Below are 16902 nucleotides of genomic sequence, written 5' to 3'. Positions count from 1 at the left end.
CTCTGCTTGTTTGTTATCTTCAGGCCAGGCTGCTCACACTGAATGACATCTCTTGTGTTCAAGGTTTGGCTGCCTGCAGTGAAGGCTAAAGGATTGGAGATCTCAGGCACATTCAGCCACAGGCAGGGACACATCTACATGGAGATGAACTTTACCAATAAGGCTTTGCAGCACATGACTGACTTTGCCATTCAGTTCAATAAGAACAGGTAAGAAGTAATTAGCAATGCAACTGTGTTCAACAGATTGAACTCTCCTGGGAAAGGAATTTGTGCCTACGCTGCTAAATTTAAGGAGGGCTTGTGCTTAGGTGTATAATGCAGGTATGGAAATAGCTTGGATGATACAGCCTGACCTCTCCATCACACCAAAATTGTGTGAAAGGGCTGAAAACACAGACTGATAAATCTGAGAGGAAACAGGCAGCAGACAGTGCCATCCTTCTCCCAGCTCTGAAACAGCATCTGCCCCATTTAACCTCGGTGGAGTCTTCCAGCAGCCTCATGAGTTGTTAGGCAGGTTGGTGGGTTTATAGCCAGTAAGTGCCCTGGGCAAAGCAAGAGCACAGAGGCAGGATCTGAGCTGCACAAGTATCAACCCATGATGCCTCTGCCTCCTGACTTAATTGCTCTGCTGCCCCTCAGACTGTCTGGAAGCACAAAACTCTTTAATAAAGCTGCTTATCTCTGAAGGAGCTGCAAGTTTGGAACCTGTGGCACATGTTCTCCCTATAATAGGCAGCAGAACAATTCTGTCAGAAGCAGAAGCCACTTGAAAGTTCAGAGCTTGGATGATAGAATTCAGATTGTTCTTGGAAACCCAGCTCAGCCAAAGTACATGACATGGCAGCACAGCCACGCTGTCTTCCCACAAATACCCTATCCAGAGAGCTTATCCTGTGGTTTGCTGTGTATTATCTTCAGCAAGGACCAGGCTACTTCTTATCAAGACTGCAAAGAGTATCTTGTGACTGACATGTTCTCTATGTTCCTTAATATCACTTCACTGGAAAAGGCTTCTCTCTGCTGAAGATCCACTGAAACCATCTCTTTAATCTCACTGTTGCAAATTCAGGATTTCTTGGGACGAATAAGATTTACTTAGAAAAGTCATTATGCTAAATAAGTCTTAGTAAATGTTCTCCCTGGACTGCCATATTTTCTGGAGAGTTTTGCTAAGCTGCTGTATGTGAATGTTTCATGCAAATTAAGCTGGAAGAAAAGGAATTATTTTTGTGGGTTTTTTTCCCCCCATACATCAATCTATGTTTTAGCCACACCTACTCTGAGGATGTAAAAAGTTTAAATACTGTACAATAAACCAGCAGTTTTTCATCTTGCAGCACAAGCTCCATACACAGCCTACTACTATTTATTTATTCTTTTACAAATGCTGTTCTCCTGTCAATGCCTTCCACTGTGCCTGGTGCATTAGAAAGAGCTGCAGAGGGATGGTTCTTTAAGTGTAAATATTAAAGCTTGTGATTGGGAAGTTTCTATTGTTTTTCCCTCCTTTCCTGCTGCTGCTAATGGTATTCACTGCAGTCTTGGGATAAAACATTATAAAAACTAAAAGAAAGCTAAGCTCTGGTGTGCTCTAATATCACAGCCCCTGAGTCTTGGGGAAAACATGAGGGTTCCTACAAGGTGAAATGGCGGCAGAAGGCAAATCATGTGGCTAAGCTCTTGTAGGAGTATTCCTATTTCAACTTCTAGAGCTGAAAACTAAAGAGAACCAAGAATGGGGCATTTATTGATTTCTGAAGGAGTGACAAACCTGATAAATGTGGCTGACTGTGCAGAGGCAGCATCAGGCTTTTAGTGAGTAAAACAAAAATACACACCTATCCATGCTGCAAACACCCTGAGACCTCTGAGCTAATGTGAATTCTGCTCAAGAGAAATGCATTTATGAGTGGACACCAAAACACCTGGGCTTCCATCTGCATTTGGAAAGCAGCTGGTCTGTAGTACAGGAGTGCTGTGTTAAATGCGAGATGCTTCCCCTCTTCTCCACGCTCAGCAGAGGTGCCTGTGGAATTCTATGTTCCTTGGACTGAAGAGGCAAGTAAACATTGCTGGGACACATCCCCAGTGAAGGAGCCTCCAGCCAGGCAGCTGGGCCAGGTGCTGTCAGTCTGGACCAGGCAGCTGCATGTGTTGATTCATTTCTTCTGCAGTGCTGTTCCAAGCCACATGTTCCTCCTTGGCTGGCTGTTTGTTTTGTGCTGGCTCCAGGTCCCTTTGCCACTGCAGCAGCCATGCAGTGTGTGTTGCACCCTACCTGCAGTGCTCTGGAGCTCAGGAGCAGTGAAACAGCACCTGGCTCTGAGTCCTTGCTGGGCAGGCTGGTGCTCCACACACAGACCAGTGCCATGTGGGAAATGGGAGAGTTCCCAGGAGCTGGTTCCTGGGGCAAGGTGGTGAATTTGTCAGCAAAGGAGTGAGTTTCCTATGCTTTGTCCTACTTTGTCTGCTCATTTGAGCTGTGTTCCCTCCCTGGAGCAGCAGCAGGGGCAGCTCAGGAGTAGTGGGAAGATGAGGCAGGTGGTGCTTGCCAAAAGGAACATTATATTTTGGACATATTTTAGACAATGCAAGGCTGCTCTCATCACCTCTGTTTTTCTCTTGCCCAGCTTTGGAGTCATCCCAAGCACCCCCCTGGCCATTCACACACCTCTGATGCCAAACCAAAGTATTGATGTCTCCCTGCCCCTCAACACTCTGGGACCAGTCATGAAAATGGAGCCTCTGAACAACCTCCAGGTGAGGATTGTCTCGTTCTGGGCAGGGGGGAGCTCAGCAGGTGCCCAACACCATGTGGTAAGGCTCTAATCACACAATACCACGTGTAAACAGTCAGACCTCGTGGATCTGGGCCTCAAGTCTGGCCAAAACTTAGTCCTCTTCCTTTTCCAAGCTTTTCCCAGAAAAACTGAAATGGAAACTTGTTGAACTGTATGACTTTTCAAACACCTCAAACCAGCTGCTTGAATCTGTGTAGATGAAGGGCTTTGTTGCAGTAACACTGTTCTGTAAACTGGGCATGAGGTTTGGCTGGACTTAAGAACTGGGGCAGGTCTGAGCAGAGGAAGTACCTGTGGAGGAGCAGGCAGGGAGAGCTGTCAGTAAGAACTGAGGCAATTAAAGGAATTGCAAGAAAGATGGCAACTCCTGAGTGATTAATATTTCTCTAGTGCGCTTAAATTCTAGGTTGTATCACAGAGGCACATCCCTGCCCCAGATAGCTTAATCCCAGGCAAACTGTGTGTTCCAGGAAAGGCAGAGGAGAAATGATGTGAGCAGCTAATGTTTCATTAATGAGAATATTGGTGCTTAGCAGGGACAGCACTCCCTGGGGGAGCCTCTTTATCAGATTGGGCTGTCAATCTGATAAAGGCAGGACAGATCCAGGGAGATGTTCCCCTCTGCTTTGGACCAGAGACTGTCTCCAGTGGTCTGGAAATCATCAGGCAGACAGTTCTCCCTGGAAGGAGGCTCTTCCCCACTGTTGCCATGCTGTGGAGTGGAGGTCAGCAACTCCTGCTTCTGCTCTGGGTCTTCCAGGATGATTTTCCCAGTATCCCAAAATGCAATTAACTTGCACTGCAGCTGCCTCTCTCACCTCAGGTCTTCAGGAGGTGGAACTGGGTTGGATTCCTGCAGTGTAGCAGCCCATAGAGAGGAATATTTTTAAGCAGCTCATTCTCTTTTTAGTTTAAGAGAATGCAATGGAAGTTACTATTTATTCTGCCTCAGCAACTGTTTTTTCCCCTTCTTTTGACTTCCATTCTGGGCCTTATGACTTATTGATGAGTCTTTGGGCTAACAGCTTGAAATAGCTTCTCTGGCACTCAAAGGAGCAGTCCCACACTCGGGCTCCAGGCGCAGTCATGCGGCGGGGGAGCACAGACAGTGAATGAATTCCATGGGCTGCCTTCCACAACTGGCCCTTCCACCTCTGGAAGAGCTGGCTTCCCTCTGCAACCAGGTCATGAAGCTGAGGTGGCATTTGGGTCAGCTGTGGTAAAATCTGGCTCCTGCTCTGAGGGGAATGTGGAGGTGACAGTCCCAGTCAGCCGCCACAGCACTGGGGACTCTCAACAAGGCACTCTCAAGTTGCTGCTTCCTTTGATCAGGAGGGAAGTGAAGTATTTGGGTTATTAAATCTCTGAAGGGCTTGGAACACAGTTTGTTTCTTGTAGCATCTCCTGCTAGAACAAAGCTAAGAGAAAACATGTGAGGAAACCTCCAGCTACCTTCTATTGAGACAGTGGAGCATTCATTAGTGCCAGACTCAGTTGTTAATTTGCTAACGCTCTCATTGCCATAGAAGTTGGCTGCCCTTTTACAATTGGGGAAGCTGCCATATGGAGTAATAGTATATTTCTCTGCAAAGAGTTGAATCATGATAGCAGATGCCAAGTTAAAAAGAGCACTCCCCTTACTTTTTTGACAGCAGTGGGCTTGATGGAGATCTATCAATGCCCTGACAGCCAAGGCTCTGGTTTTGTTTTGTGGGTTCATGTAGAAAGGATTTGTCTTGAAACGTTCAGAAGTCGCCTTGGTGACCTACTTAGGGAACAATTTATAGCATAATATAGGAGTAGAGATTACAAATGTTCCTGTATTCATTGAAGAACCAAAACACTCATCAGGTTGAATTTCCTTAATGTGTTTTTTTCCTCAGCTAGGGAACATTGAAGCAGATGTAGGGCTGGTTTCAACCTGAGGACCTTATGTTCATCTCCTTTTCTGGTGGGAGTTTTTTGGTTTTAGTAACAAGAAAAATAAGTCCTGAAGTAACCAAACTGATAGCTTTCAACTTTTTGTCATGTTAATTATACACTTCAAAGACTAGTTAAACATTCCTTAGGCAACTATTTCAGAAGTCATGAATTCATGTCTTATTCAGGTTATTTTTATTACCATTTCTAATCTTTCACCCAATACAGCTCACTTAATCTTGACATTTGTAATCATGGAGAGAAACTAAAATATTTGACAAGGTAATGAAAAAGACATTTTTGCAAGAAGATGAGGAGGACTGAAATATTTTCAGAGGCTTACTTAGGTAAAATATAGCTGAAGAGTCTTGTGTTTGCTAGTCACCTTGCATCTTGTGATACTGAATGCCAGGCTTCTCCCTTCCATCCCAAAATAATCATGATCATTTTCATGACTTGTTGACTCAGCTTTAACTCCCAGTCAAGCAGAGATTTACCCAAAGGGTAAAGCTAGACTGGACACAGCACTGTAGGGCTGAACAAACCCCAATCCCTGCTCTCTGGTTTATCTTTTTCACTTCTGTTAGATTAAAAAGCTGCCTTTGGAGTGTGCCTGTTGCTAAAGAAAATCTGACATAGTTATTTGTGTGCTTCTAATTTCTGATGAGGGACACCCTTGCAGTGCCTTGTCAGCATTTTTGGGGCTGCCTGGTGATTGTGGGTGCTGTGGTCAGAACATGGCACCAATAAATAACAACAAGCCCTTGCCCAAAGGTCTCTGAGAGGCTGTGTTGACCTTCCTGGGTGTTTGATAGCCATAGAGACATCTCTGGGAGTTGTACAGGTCTCCCTGGCTCCTGCAGTGTTGCCTTTTTACAATCAAAGCAGTGGTGACACTGCTGGTGACATGTGGGCTGCTAGGGCCATACCAGATGGGAGAGATGGGCTGGGTGAGGTATGTTTGCCACCACGTGTGTGAGACCTTCAGCTCTCAAAGAGGAAGGTGCCTCCTAAAACAGAGATTCGCACTGGTGAGGAATATTAAGTCTTTCCAGATAGTTCTTCAAGTCAAATTTGGAATTAGAAAATGCCTGGGCTGAGAGCCTTTCTATGCTAAAGAGAACCACTATTCCTAAGAACTGGCATTTTAACAGCTATGAAATGCTGTGAAATTGGAATACCCATTGGAGCACACAGGAGTTGCTCCCCTAATCCTGGAAATGGGGGAAGTGGAGCCAACCTGCAGCCAGAATTTCAGAGCTCAGGCTTGGCCTGTCATGGCACAAATATGATCATCTCTTCTGTGAGATTATAGCTCCTTGCAGGAGACAATGCAGGTGAAAATGAGCTGTAGGCACTCCTGGAGCAGCAGCAAGTCTGCCTGAGGCTGGAGCCACTCTCTTGGGATCCATGTTCAGAGTGCACCATCAGTGTGTCACATCCTGCTGTCAGCTGCCAGCCCTGCTTGCTGCAGCTACGGAGCATGCAGCTGAAAAAGCTGGAATGTTTCAAACTGTTTTTTTATTTAATTCAGTAAAATTATCTGAGTGTGGAAAGGAAAGATCTGCCTGCTGCATTCCTCCCTGAGGAGGGGCACTTGGAAACACAGACTTGCTGCTGGGCAGTGTGAGGTGCAGGACACTTTGGCAAAACCTTTTTATAGAGACAGAGGAGGAAGGTGTAGCTTCTTCACTGAGGAAATATCAGTGTTGCTGATGCAGTGGATGATGCTTATCCTTCCAGTCTCAGCTCTGCTGTAACTCATCACCTGTGCTCCTCCACGCTCCGGCGTCTCACAGTGCAGAACCACTGGAGCTCTCATTCATCAGAGCTGTTAATGTATCTCAGGTCACAAACACAGCACTCAGAACTTGGAGACAGATTTCACACATCCAGCTCTCTGTGGGAATCATTGTGAGCAGCAATTCCAGCCAACAGATGTTCACCCTCCAGAGCCTGCTTGATAAATGACACAATATCTGCCCGTGTGTGAGCGGTGTCAGAATCCCTGACCAGCCACCACAGAACACCTGTGGGTAGCTGGATGGGGAAGATGCTGCTTGGGTTTGTTGCCTGGGTTATTCTTCAACTGTCTCTGCTTGTGAGAGTCTTATTTCAGCAAAGATCCCTCCTGGGAACACTCTGAATTAAGGACTTGGATCACAGCTTGGCATCTGTGGCCAGTTCCTCACTCAGCTGTGGAAAGCTGTTGGTTTGGAGGTTAAGAGCACGTCTGCCACATGGTACAGCACATTTATAAATTGTACATTGGGAACTTGAAGTGCAGCAAGGCACAGGAGAGCACAACCCTCCCAGTAAGTCTGTGTTCCTTGACCGTTGGTGTAACCCTTGCTGTGCCTGCACAGCTCCAGGCTCATCCCTGTGGGAAGAGCACACGGCTGGCAGAGGCTGCAAGCACCCCTGGGATCCTGAGAACCCTACCTGTCACACAAAATGAAACGGAGGAGCAGCATTCCCTGGGGGCAGAGCAGCAGACTGTCACAGAGCAAGCCATGACCTGGTGAGGTAAAAAAGGCTCTGCAGAGGAGAGTTGTTCTTGTCTTAACAGTTTGGCTGTTACCAGGCTCTAAAGCAAAACCCAACTTAAGTAAATCCTTAATTTAGTGTAGGTGCTAATGGGATTCCAAGTGGGTATGTTGTGTACTTGCTGCTGATGGAAAGCATCTGTGTTGCTTTCAGACTTGACTTTGAAAGTCAGTTCTGTTGCTCAAGTCTGAGATTTAAAGCATCAGAAATCTACATTACTGAAGAAAATAACTTGACATTGTTCTTATGAGGTACTTCTTCCCCAAAATACCATGTTTGGGCTGTCAGAGGGCTGGACTGCAAGAAAGCTCTTCAGAAGGGTGCTCATGCTGGGAGGTGAGCAAATACATTCCAGGGGTTATTTCTAGAGGTGCTGCTTCCTCTAGTCAGATCATGAACAAGACATAAGTAATTTGTGACCCTGAGCCAATTTTTAATGGGCTCACACCTTTTCAACAGTCAAGCATCACACAAAAATCTGACACCTTTTGACTTCTATCCCTCAGAGCTTTGTAGGCTGCTTGACTAAATTCACAAGGTACCAATATTTTTTCCCTCTCTAAAAGATCACAGATGGAAAGCCATTTTTATTAAAAATGCTTCTGTTTCAATTCTGAAATGTCTGAAGCTAAAGGTCTAGCTAGAGATTTAATAGTTCATGTCCATGTCAACAGGTTAAAGCAGAGCCATGAGCAAATTTAGTCTGGACAGGAGGATTTGTTGAATCCAAGCAGAAGTTCCTTTACAGGCATGTCAAACCTGGAGAGATTTCTCAGCTCCTGCTATCACATCAAATGTCACTGCCTGCCTCAGGACAATGTTCCCACCTGAGGAGCACTGGATTTTTTTGGAAAGTCACTGTTATTACCCACTCAGCTTCTTGCAGCTGCTGCTGTGGATTTGCTCTCTGCGTGTGGCTGCTTTTGTAGCCTGTCAGATGCATTGGATGCTCCTCATGTGGAGCATGACCTTGGGCAGCTGTTACCAACTCAGGGGGCCTCTTCTTGGTGTGAGTTTCCCCATCCAGGTGTCTGCAGGTGCCTTTTGATGGACCAGATCTTGTGGAGCACAGTTTGGGGGAAGTGTGTGGTGGTGAACAACAGAAGCTCATTTTGAGGAGCTCCCCAGTCATGTCCTAGTGCTGTAGGTTAAGGAGAGCTTTTTCCACCCTGTGTGCAAGTTATTTGTGACAGCTGATTCCTGCATGATTACAGCTGCTTGCAACGTGATGCCATTCCTGAACCCAGAGATGCAGTTTGGGAGGAAGGCTGCCATGTGGCTTGATTTTTTCTTTACCAGGAAGAAATTGCACTTCAGAGCATCTTAATTTGGGTAGCTCTCCAGAGATAGCCAAAGCAGCTTACTCAGTGTGTTTCTGCAGAGTTGAGAAGCAGGTCAGCAGATACCTTTTTATAGCATCCATATAACTGCAGGGACAGGGCTGGCATATTAATTTGGAGTGTGCCTCTAGAACCGTGACTGGGGAGAAGGAGCTGCTTTCCAGCCCCTCTTGTAAGAAACTGCTGTTGTATGGCAACAACAATTAGCTACAAAAGCTAAGTAATCTCTGTTGTTCTGAGGCAAGGCAATTAATCATTAAATCAGGCTTGGAAAAGATCTTGGGTTGTGCAGTGTAGTCCCTGCTATGCTTTGTTGTTTTCCTACAGTTCCTCTTATTGAGAGCATTGTCAAGGCTGATTTTAGGTAGTCCAAGCACTGGAGCTTCTCTCTTCCTCAGAGGAATTTAGTGCTGCTTAATAATTCTCACTGTTGGTTTTCCCAGACATTTAGCCTAAATTTTCCCTCTTCTGGCTCATCTCCATGACTTATATCCAAGCACAGCATCTGGAATGGCTACACTGCTGTCCCTCCCCCAGCTCTCCCCTCCCAGACTCCGAGGTGCATTTTTGGCTCCTCACCCAATGTGTTCCATCATATTTTGCTGTGGTGAATCATTGAAGTCCACCCACCAATCTGCTTTTACCCCTCTGGTTCAAACACTGAACACTCCAACTCGTGAGCATGATGCCAGCAATCAGAGCATGTAACAACTCCCTGTTACAGAGAGCCAATCCCAGCTCTTTCCTCAGTTGCACCATCATTTGCGTGGTTTTAGTGGGCTTTAGATTAATCCCTTCTTAAGCTGGTTTGCACTGTGGGAATTAAATATAAGCTGCTATCTTTAGTGGTGGCTGAAAAGTAGGAACACCACAGATTGTCACATTTACCTTTCTGCAGTTCTTTGCACTTCTGGAACCTCACAATTGCCAGAAGAGTTTGTCTGGGAGCTTGATCTCTTTCCACTTGTTTCTGGTTTGCATGCATGTTTGATCAGCTGACTGCTTTATTCCCCTTCCTTGCCTATCCACAGATGATTTTTACCTTTTTACCAACATTTGTGGGTGTCCTTCTCAACTTGCCCCTATGGGACAATAGATTTTCCCAGTAGGACATCAATATATGTAATTATTAATGTCAATGAGGTTTGTCTTGCCATAAATCTTTGTAGCAGCAAATTTATTACTTTGACTCCGCATTTAGCATGGTCTGGTTTGTGTTTCAGGGTGACAAATTGGAGAACTCCCTCTGGGGTTTTTCAGACAAAGTAGGAGCTCCAATGGCTCCTGAAATTCCCCACACAGCCTCAATTCCGGGTCTTTCTTACAAGGCTTAAGATTCCTTCCTTGCAGCAATGGCAGGTGTCTTCTGAGCTGTGCTCCCATGACAGGCTCCCGCTGTGTGGGCTGACATGGGGAGGGCATGAGAGGCATGGAAATAAAGCCCAGAGCTGCCTTTTCCTGTGCTGTGTTGTGACAGTGCACCTCTCAGACCTCCCGTTTGCTCCTGCTTGTCCCAGCAGCTCTCAGCCTGGGGAAAACTGTTAGCAGAGATTAGTGGGGGCATGGCAAGTGTGTGTGATAAAGGCAAACCAGATAAGGGCAAACTCCCTGGCTGGTGGAGTTTAATGACACTGAGAATTAAGTCTTTTGTCAAGCGATCTTTTGTTACCTGATTGCTCTGTAGCAGGGCTTTCTTCTTCCAGGAATCAACACCCTGCACATATTCCCTATTTAGATTTTACTGAGGGAAAGGCAGGAATCTTGGGAGATGCTGCAAGGAAGATGCAGGCGATGGATCCACTTGAGGCTTTCTAGAAAGTGTCTGGACTGAGACAGGACTAATCAAAGAGGTGAAGAAATAAGGAAATGAAGGTAAAAATGAAGAATGCTGCTCAGAGGTTTGGAGCTGGGGAATTACAAGAGTGAATGGCAAGGAGAGGTGATGAAGAAGCTGATGGGGCAATATGCCAGACATGATAGCAGCTGTGTGCAGCCAAGAGGTTCCTGTAAGAAATGAGGAGAGGGAGAGACTGGACAAGAGCAGGAAAGAGCCAGGATGCTGCTGTGAGCCCCTGAGTGGAACTGGCTCTGAAGCAGCACAGTGAAAGGTTCACAGGAGAAGACTGGGCAGCTTTCAGTGAAAATGGAGCAGGGGACTGGTCCTTGTCTGAAACTGCCCAGGAGCTCAGTACCATCCCATTCGGAGCTGGTCTCTGCTCAGAGAGCACTCCAGGGTGATGAGACCATGTGTGATCCCTTTGGCATTCCAGCTGAGAGAGACTCCTCAACCTCCCTGTTTTTTCTGTGACAGGTGGCTGTGAAAAACAACATTGATGTCTTTTACTTCAGCTGCCTAATCCCTCTCAACGTGCTCTTCGTGGAGGATGGCAAAATGGGTGAGTGCTTTGGGGTGTGTGGTGAGCCTCCTTCAGCCAGGCTGTGCTCCCAGTGCCCAGCTGGCTGCAGGTGTCTCCTGGCTCAGTTTCACCTGTGCCTTAACCTTCAAGCCATGGCACCTCAGCAGTGCTGCTCTGGTGGCCTGTCCCTGTTGTCCTCCAGCTCCAGTACTGCCAGAACCCAAGTCCCCTCGTCTCATTCTCTCTGCCAGACAAGGGGTGGATCTGTTTTCTTTCAAACTTTTTTTTTTTTTTTTTGGTATTTGTTTGGGTTGGGATTGTTGTAGTTTTGGGGTTTTTTGATGGTTTGATTCACTTGAATTAGTCTAGGATTTGCCCCACACAATTTTCACTGGAATTTGTGTATTCCTAGTAACCTTTATTAAATTTTTGTTTGAATTAGCTGGAAGTTGCTAGAAAAGCAGCTTTCACTAACATAATCCTAAATGTGTAGATCTGCTTCCTTCTTGTCAAATCCTGCATTTTCTTGGCTTGTAAACAGCTCATATGGCAAAGACTATCTCTCTTTTGGGGGAGGCCAAAATCCATCAAAGCTTTGCTGCTTTTACAAAGAGACAGAGGTGAATCCAGAAGTAAATCCTGGATCTGTCCCCAGCAGGGCAAAAATTTACCAAAAGCCCTTTTGTGTGTCTACCTTGAAACATTGTGGTGTGTTAATTATTGCTGGGGTCCTGTGAGGATCCCAGAGTGCTGAAGGATTTTTTTTTTGTTTCTAGAGCGCCAGGTCTTCCTTGCAACATGGAAGGATATTCCAAATGAAAATGAGCTTCAGTTCCAGATTAAGGACTGTCACCTGAATGCTGGTGAGTAGCTTCATTCTGCCATGTTGGGAGCACTTTTGATGTATTGCCATTAAAAATCACCTTATTAATATCACCTTAATAAAACAGGCTGATGGCTAATGAAGAGGTAAGTATTGCACTTTTGAATAGAACAGCCTGGGATCCTAGGGCTTGTTTCAGTCAAAAACTTTAGCTGGGTCCCCATAAAAGCACATCTAAAATCCCAAGTCTTTGATTCGACTGATCTGTGTCTTCCTTTCATTGTGGACCTTGTATTCTTGTTTTCCCTTTTATACTTTGCTTCCCTGCAAAGCTGCTCTTTAAATGGAGCTGAATATGGTGTTGGACTGTTCAGCAGCCCTGTCCTGCTGCTGTGGTTTTGATCAAAGTGTTCCAGCCCTACTGCATCACCCTGGGCCACTCACTTCACCTTTTGGCAGCTTCTTTCTTCTTTCTGTTATGAAAGATTTAACCCTACAGACACTACATGGTGTTGGGTGTTTGAGGAGAACAGGCCATATGGGAAGGCTCTGCTGTTGTTAGCTGAGATCTTGATGCATTTTGATCATGTTTGGTCCTGTTCAGTTTCTTTGGCTGTAGAGTTGCCTCTGTGAGCATCTTGTACGTGTGACCTTACTACTGCCGAAGGATAAGGGAGTGTAAAAGAATGGAATGGGGCCAGCTCAGCAGCTCTGCTCCTGTTCTGGAGGATCTGGACAGGAGCCAAGTGATTCTACCAAAAGCTGCTCTGTTTCACAGATGAAAGAATTGTCCCTATTGATTACCAACCCTGTAACCTTTTTATTCTCTCATGCCTGCTATTACACAATGAACACCCTCGTGCTTCAATAGCAGACAGAAACCATGGGTCTCTTTGTACTCATAATTATTACTATTTTGGAATATAAAAGCTGGAGCACACAAGAGGAGGGGAATAATAGCAGCTGTTGGACCTTATGACTTGATTTCACTGTGGGGTTTCAAATAAGAACAACCTCTGTGCCTCCCCCAGTCCTGCCTCTGCTCCTGACCAAGCTTGGCATTGCCTCTCCCCCTGCACTGCAGAGCTGCTGCTGCCTTCTGCCCTGGCCGTGCCCTGGCTGCATGCAGGGCTCTTTATCTCCAGTCAGAAACACTGGAAGCTGCTCGTTTTGGTGTTGAGGTGCTGCCTGGAAGGGGATGCGGTTGGGAAGTTTGGTGGTCCTGCAGCCTGACCTCCCTTTCCTCCTTCTGGAAGAAGATGTTATGAAACGTGGAGTGACAGAATGCTCCCCATTCCAAAAGGGTTTGCCAGCTCAGGGCCAGACTGCTCAGGGTCTGGGATGCTCAGAGGAGAGAACAAGTTACCAGCTCTCAGGAACACCAGGCAGTTCCTCTCAGTGGGATCTGCAGCCTTTCCCAGGGAGGAACGTGGCTGCAGAGCCTCTCCAGAGCACAGTCCATCCCTTGGGGTGCTCAGGGGAGTGCAGGACCTGCCAGGACCTGCCAGCCTCTTTGGCAGAAGGTGGGTCTCACTTCATAAACAGATTCCAAACACTTCCAGCCACTGAGGCTTCTGTTTCTGTGTTTCCACTGCTGACACCTCCTCCCTCTTGCAACTCCTGCTTGACCAGCTGGGCTTGGGCACGGGGCAGGCCAAGAGCTTGCAGGAGGGGAAACCAGGGAAACCTTGTGTGCTTGCCCCTTGTATTTTTTCTACCAGTGCAGCCCTGACTCAGCCTGGTCACCTTGATTTCCTACAGGCAGTAATCTCCTCTAGCTCAGACCATCCTTAGAGCACCAAGCCTTGCTTGCACAAGGGTGAGCCAAATCCAAAACCCATGGAGTGCTGGGATTCCAGCATCCTCAGGGATGCAGACTTCTCATAGCATGGCAAGTGAGACACTAGGGCAGAGGCAGAACAGGCTGGGTGAAATCTGGCAGGAGCTGAGTCCATCTTCTAGTTTACACCAGAGCAAGGGTGTGTGCATGGCCATGTGCCTCAGTAGGGTGATAATTCTTCAGGATTCACAATCTTGATTATTTAAATCCAGTGAAAATAGTCTTAACTATCCATTCTTCCAAGAAGAGCAAGTCTGGATATAAAATCTTGAGGAACTTGATCCTTGTGGAGGAAGGGCTGATTCCTGTTCCAAAGACTCTCCTGCAGGAGATGTGTAACCCCAGTAAAGCTCTCCATTTGGGCTGTCAGTGGTTGTGGTGCTCTTTGCAGGTTTGCAAAGCACTCGTGGCAGAGCTGCACAAAACTGCAGATTCCAGCAGCTCCTCACCAAACCTGAGCAGAGGCTGGGTTTGTGCAGCCCTCCATCACAGGGAACAGCTCTGGAGCTCTGCTGGCTCCTTGGAATGAGCTGTTATCCCTGCTGGGATCTGCTGGGATCAGTCATTCATCCCTAGCCTGAGCCCACCCACCAGGTGGTGAGTGCTCAGAGACACCATTCATGCCTCAGCCTCACTGATGCCAGCCCAGTGACGTGAGTGGAGCTGGAGCTAAAAATACTCTGCTCCCAGAGCTGTGCCCTAACACAGCTCCAGCAGCCACTTGGAGCTGTGTGGAGCAGCTGTGCTGGGAGAGGCTGGCCAGGAGTGTGATCCCTGCACCCTCAGAGCCTGGCTCTCCTTCTCCAGCTGCAAACAGCCCTTGCTTTCCCGAGTTCTTACATCTGTGCTGTGTGAGGAGCAGGGCTGAAGTTCTGTGCAGATATCCTAGAGGCCCTGCAGAGCAGTCAAGCAGGGGGTGCTGCTTTTCCTCAGTTGACAAACTGAAATTTGAATTTCTTTCTCTATAAACACTCAGCACTTATTCCCTATTTAGATTTTACTGAGGGAAAGGCAGGAATCTTGGGAGATGCTGCAAGGAAGATGCAGGCAATGGACCCACTTGAGGCTTTCTAGGAAGTGTCTGGACTGAGACAGGACCAATCAAAGAGGTGAAGAAATAAGGAAATGAAGGTGAAAAGGAAGAATGCTGCTCAGGGCTTTGGAGCTGGGGAATTACAAGAGTGGGTGATGAAGAAGCTGATGGGGCAATATGACAGACGTGATAGCAGCTGTGTGCAGCCAAGAGGTTGGGATGTGCCTGGGAGGGGTTAGGAAGTGGGGAGAGGGAAGGGCTGGACATGAGCAGGAAAGAGCCAGGATGCTGCTGTGAGCCCCTGAGTGGAACTGGTTCTGAAGTGAGTTAGGCTTGGAACAGGGATTTGTTGGAACAGGGATTTGTTGGGGGCTGGGATTTGATCTGTCAGAAAGGCAGTGTGTGAGTTTCCTGTGCATCAGAGCTGTCTGTCACAGTGCAACAGTCACCTTACAGCACCTCCTGTGCAAACTGCAGACTTCTCTCCAGGTTATTGCTTTTCCTCCTTCAAACAAAAACGAGATAAACACAGACAGACAGCAGAGAAGCTTCTGTGGGAGTCTGTGCTCCCAGGCCTTTGTAGGTAAAAGATCCATCCTGTGCCCACAAGGCAAGCCAAATAGGATTGGGTTGAGCTTTGGTGGCTTGCAACAGGGATGGCACAAAAAGCTCCTGTCCCTGGCAGCTCATCTCAAACCAGAAAGTCTTGGCTGCTGCAGGTAGCCCAGAGCACGATAAGTGAAGCCAAGGAGAAGGTGCCAGGCTGTGGGATGAGGAGCAGGTACCTCGAAGTGGGAAGTGGGGTCTGATCTGTGGGCTGATCTGTGTCTCCACCATCTTTACTTCCCAAAAAAGCAAATCCTGAACCTTTGAAGGTATTCCCACCATTCCCCAGTGATGCAGGGAGAGAGGAGTGCTTAATTCTGGATTTGGGGCTCAGGTTCCCAGTGGTGAGAGATGGACCTGGCCTGAGGCTGTTCCTGAGGGCTGCAGCTCTCTGGCTGTGGAGGAACAAGTCCCTCTGGAGCTGTATCATGGGGCCAAGATGTGCTTGGGATGCCCTGCACATCTTGAATTCATCAGAGCTGTTCTGTGCATCAGCCTCTTAGAAAGAGGTTGGGAAAGTTCCCTGGAGAAAACCTCATTCAGAAATAATGAAAACACAAGGTCGTAGTTATAGCCTGGCATTCTCTCTCTTATTAATCCAGTGCTAAATTAATTGATTTGGGGTTTTTTTAATGAAAATACATTAATCTAGTGCATGAAAATAGATTCCTTAACTGTTATAGCCCAAATATTCTGGGTGCTGCTGGTGCAACTGAGGTTTCCCCTGTCACTGAGCGTGCACTGAAGCTCAGTTTGCCTTGTTTACACTGGGTTTTATTCAACATGCTAAGTTTGACTAAATTCTAAAGGATCACTACATTAGGATATGCAAATCAGATGAGCTAAATGTTTTTCTTTTTCCTAAACACTGCTTACCCAAACCCACAGAGTGAAAGAGGATGTGCCGACTTGCACATGGAGATTGCCTCCCATTTAATGGTACTGCAGCAGTTGCTGTGCTGTCCAGCACAGGAATTTTGGTTTTACTTGTTCATTACTGGTCCACAACTTGGTGTAAAGCAGCAGCTTTCATGCTTAGAATTGAACATGGCTTTATTGGTATGCAGTGGTCACTTTGCTTTTCTCCCCCATCTAATTTGCTAATGTCAGAACAAAGAGAAATTGGATTTTATTTTGATGAAACAACCTGGGGGACAATCACACACAAGCTTGCATGGTATGTTTATTTTTTCTCTATGTGCAAATCTTGTGGCTGATAGTTTAATAAATTACAGAACTGGTGCATATTGCATGTCTTGGAAATTAATGTAGTGTCAGAACATTGCCCCAAGTGCCTCCCCACTGGATCAGCCTGTGCTTGGTATTTGAATGCAGTTCTTGGCTGGATGCTCAGAACCATTCAGGTGCTGCTAGAAATGGCACAGGGATGTTCTGGGCTATCACAGCATGAAATATAAGCATTAAATTGTGCTTTCTGATATGGAGTGCTTGTTGCAGATTGCCACAAAGGTCAGACAAGGTGTATGGTCAGTGTTGGCTCTGAGTTGTGCCTGTCCTTTGTGCACACTCCTTGCCAGGTGCTCATCTTGGCTCTCTGAGTTCAGATGTGAAGTTCTTAAGCTGGTGGGCAGAAGATTTAAGCTCATCTTTTGCTTTACCCAGGAGAAAA

At 46.7% G+C, this 16902-nt stretch overlaps 1 protein-coding gene across 2 annotated transcripts in view; it reads left to right on the top strand.

The window, feature by feature from the left end:
• AP2B1 (adaptor related protein complex 2 subunit beta 1) overlaps positions 1-16902 on the top strand; it is a 75006-nt gene that overhangs the window by 53452 nt on the left and 4652 nt on the right. For both annotated transcript variants that reach the window (XM_068210316.1, XM_068210315.1), the window contains 4 exons: positions 64-209; positions 2636-2765; positions 10925-11009; positions 11747-11833. In XM_068210316.1, the coding sequence (XP_068066417.1) occupies positions 64-209; positions 2636-2765; positions 10925-11009; positions 11747-11833 (448 nt within the window). The remainder of the gene's footprint in view (positions 1-63; positions 210-2635; positions 2766-10924; positions 11010-11746; positions 11834-16902) is intronic.

The sequence above is a fragment of the Anomalospiza imberbis genome, chromosome 20 (genome assembly GCF_031753505.1).
Source record: "Anomalospiza imberbis isolate Cuckoo-Finch-1a 21T00152 chromosome 20, ASM3175350v1, whole genome shotgun sequence".
Taxonomy (NCBI): domain Eukaryota; kingdom Metazoa; phylum Chordata; class Aves; order Passeriformes; family Viduidae; genus Anomalospiza; species Anomalospiza imberbis.
This window is presented reverse-complemented; position numbering and strand designations above follow the sequence as displayed.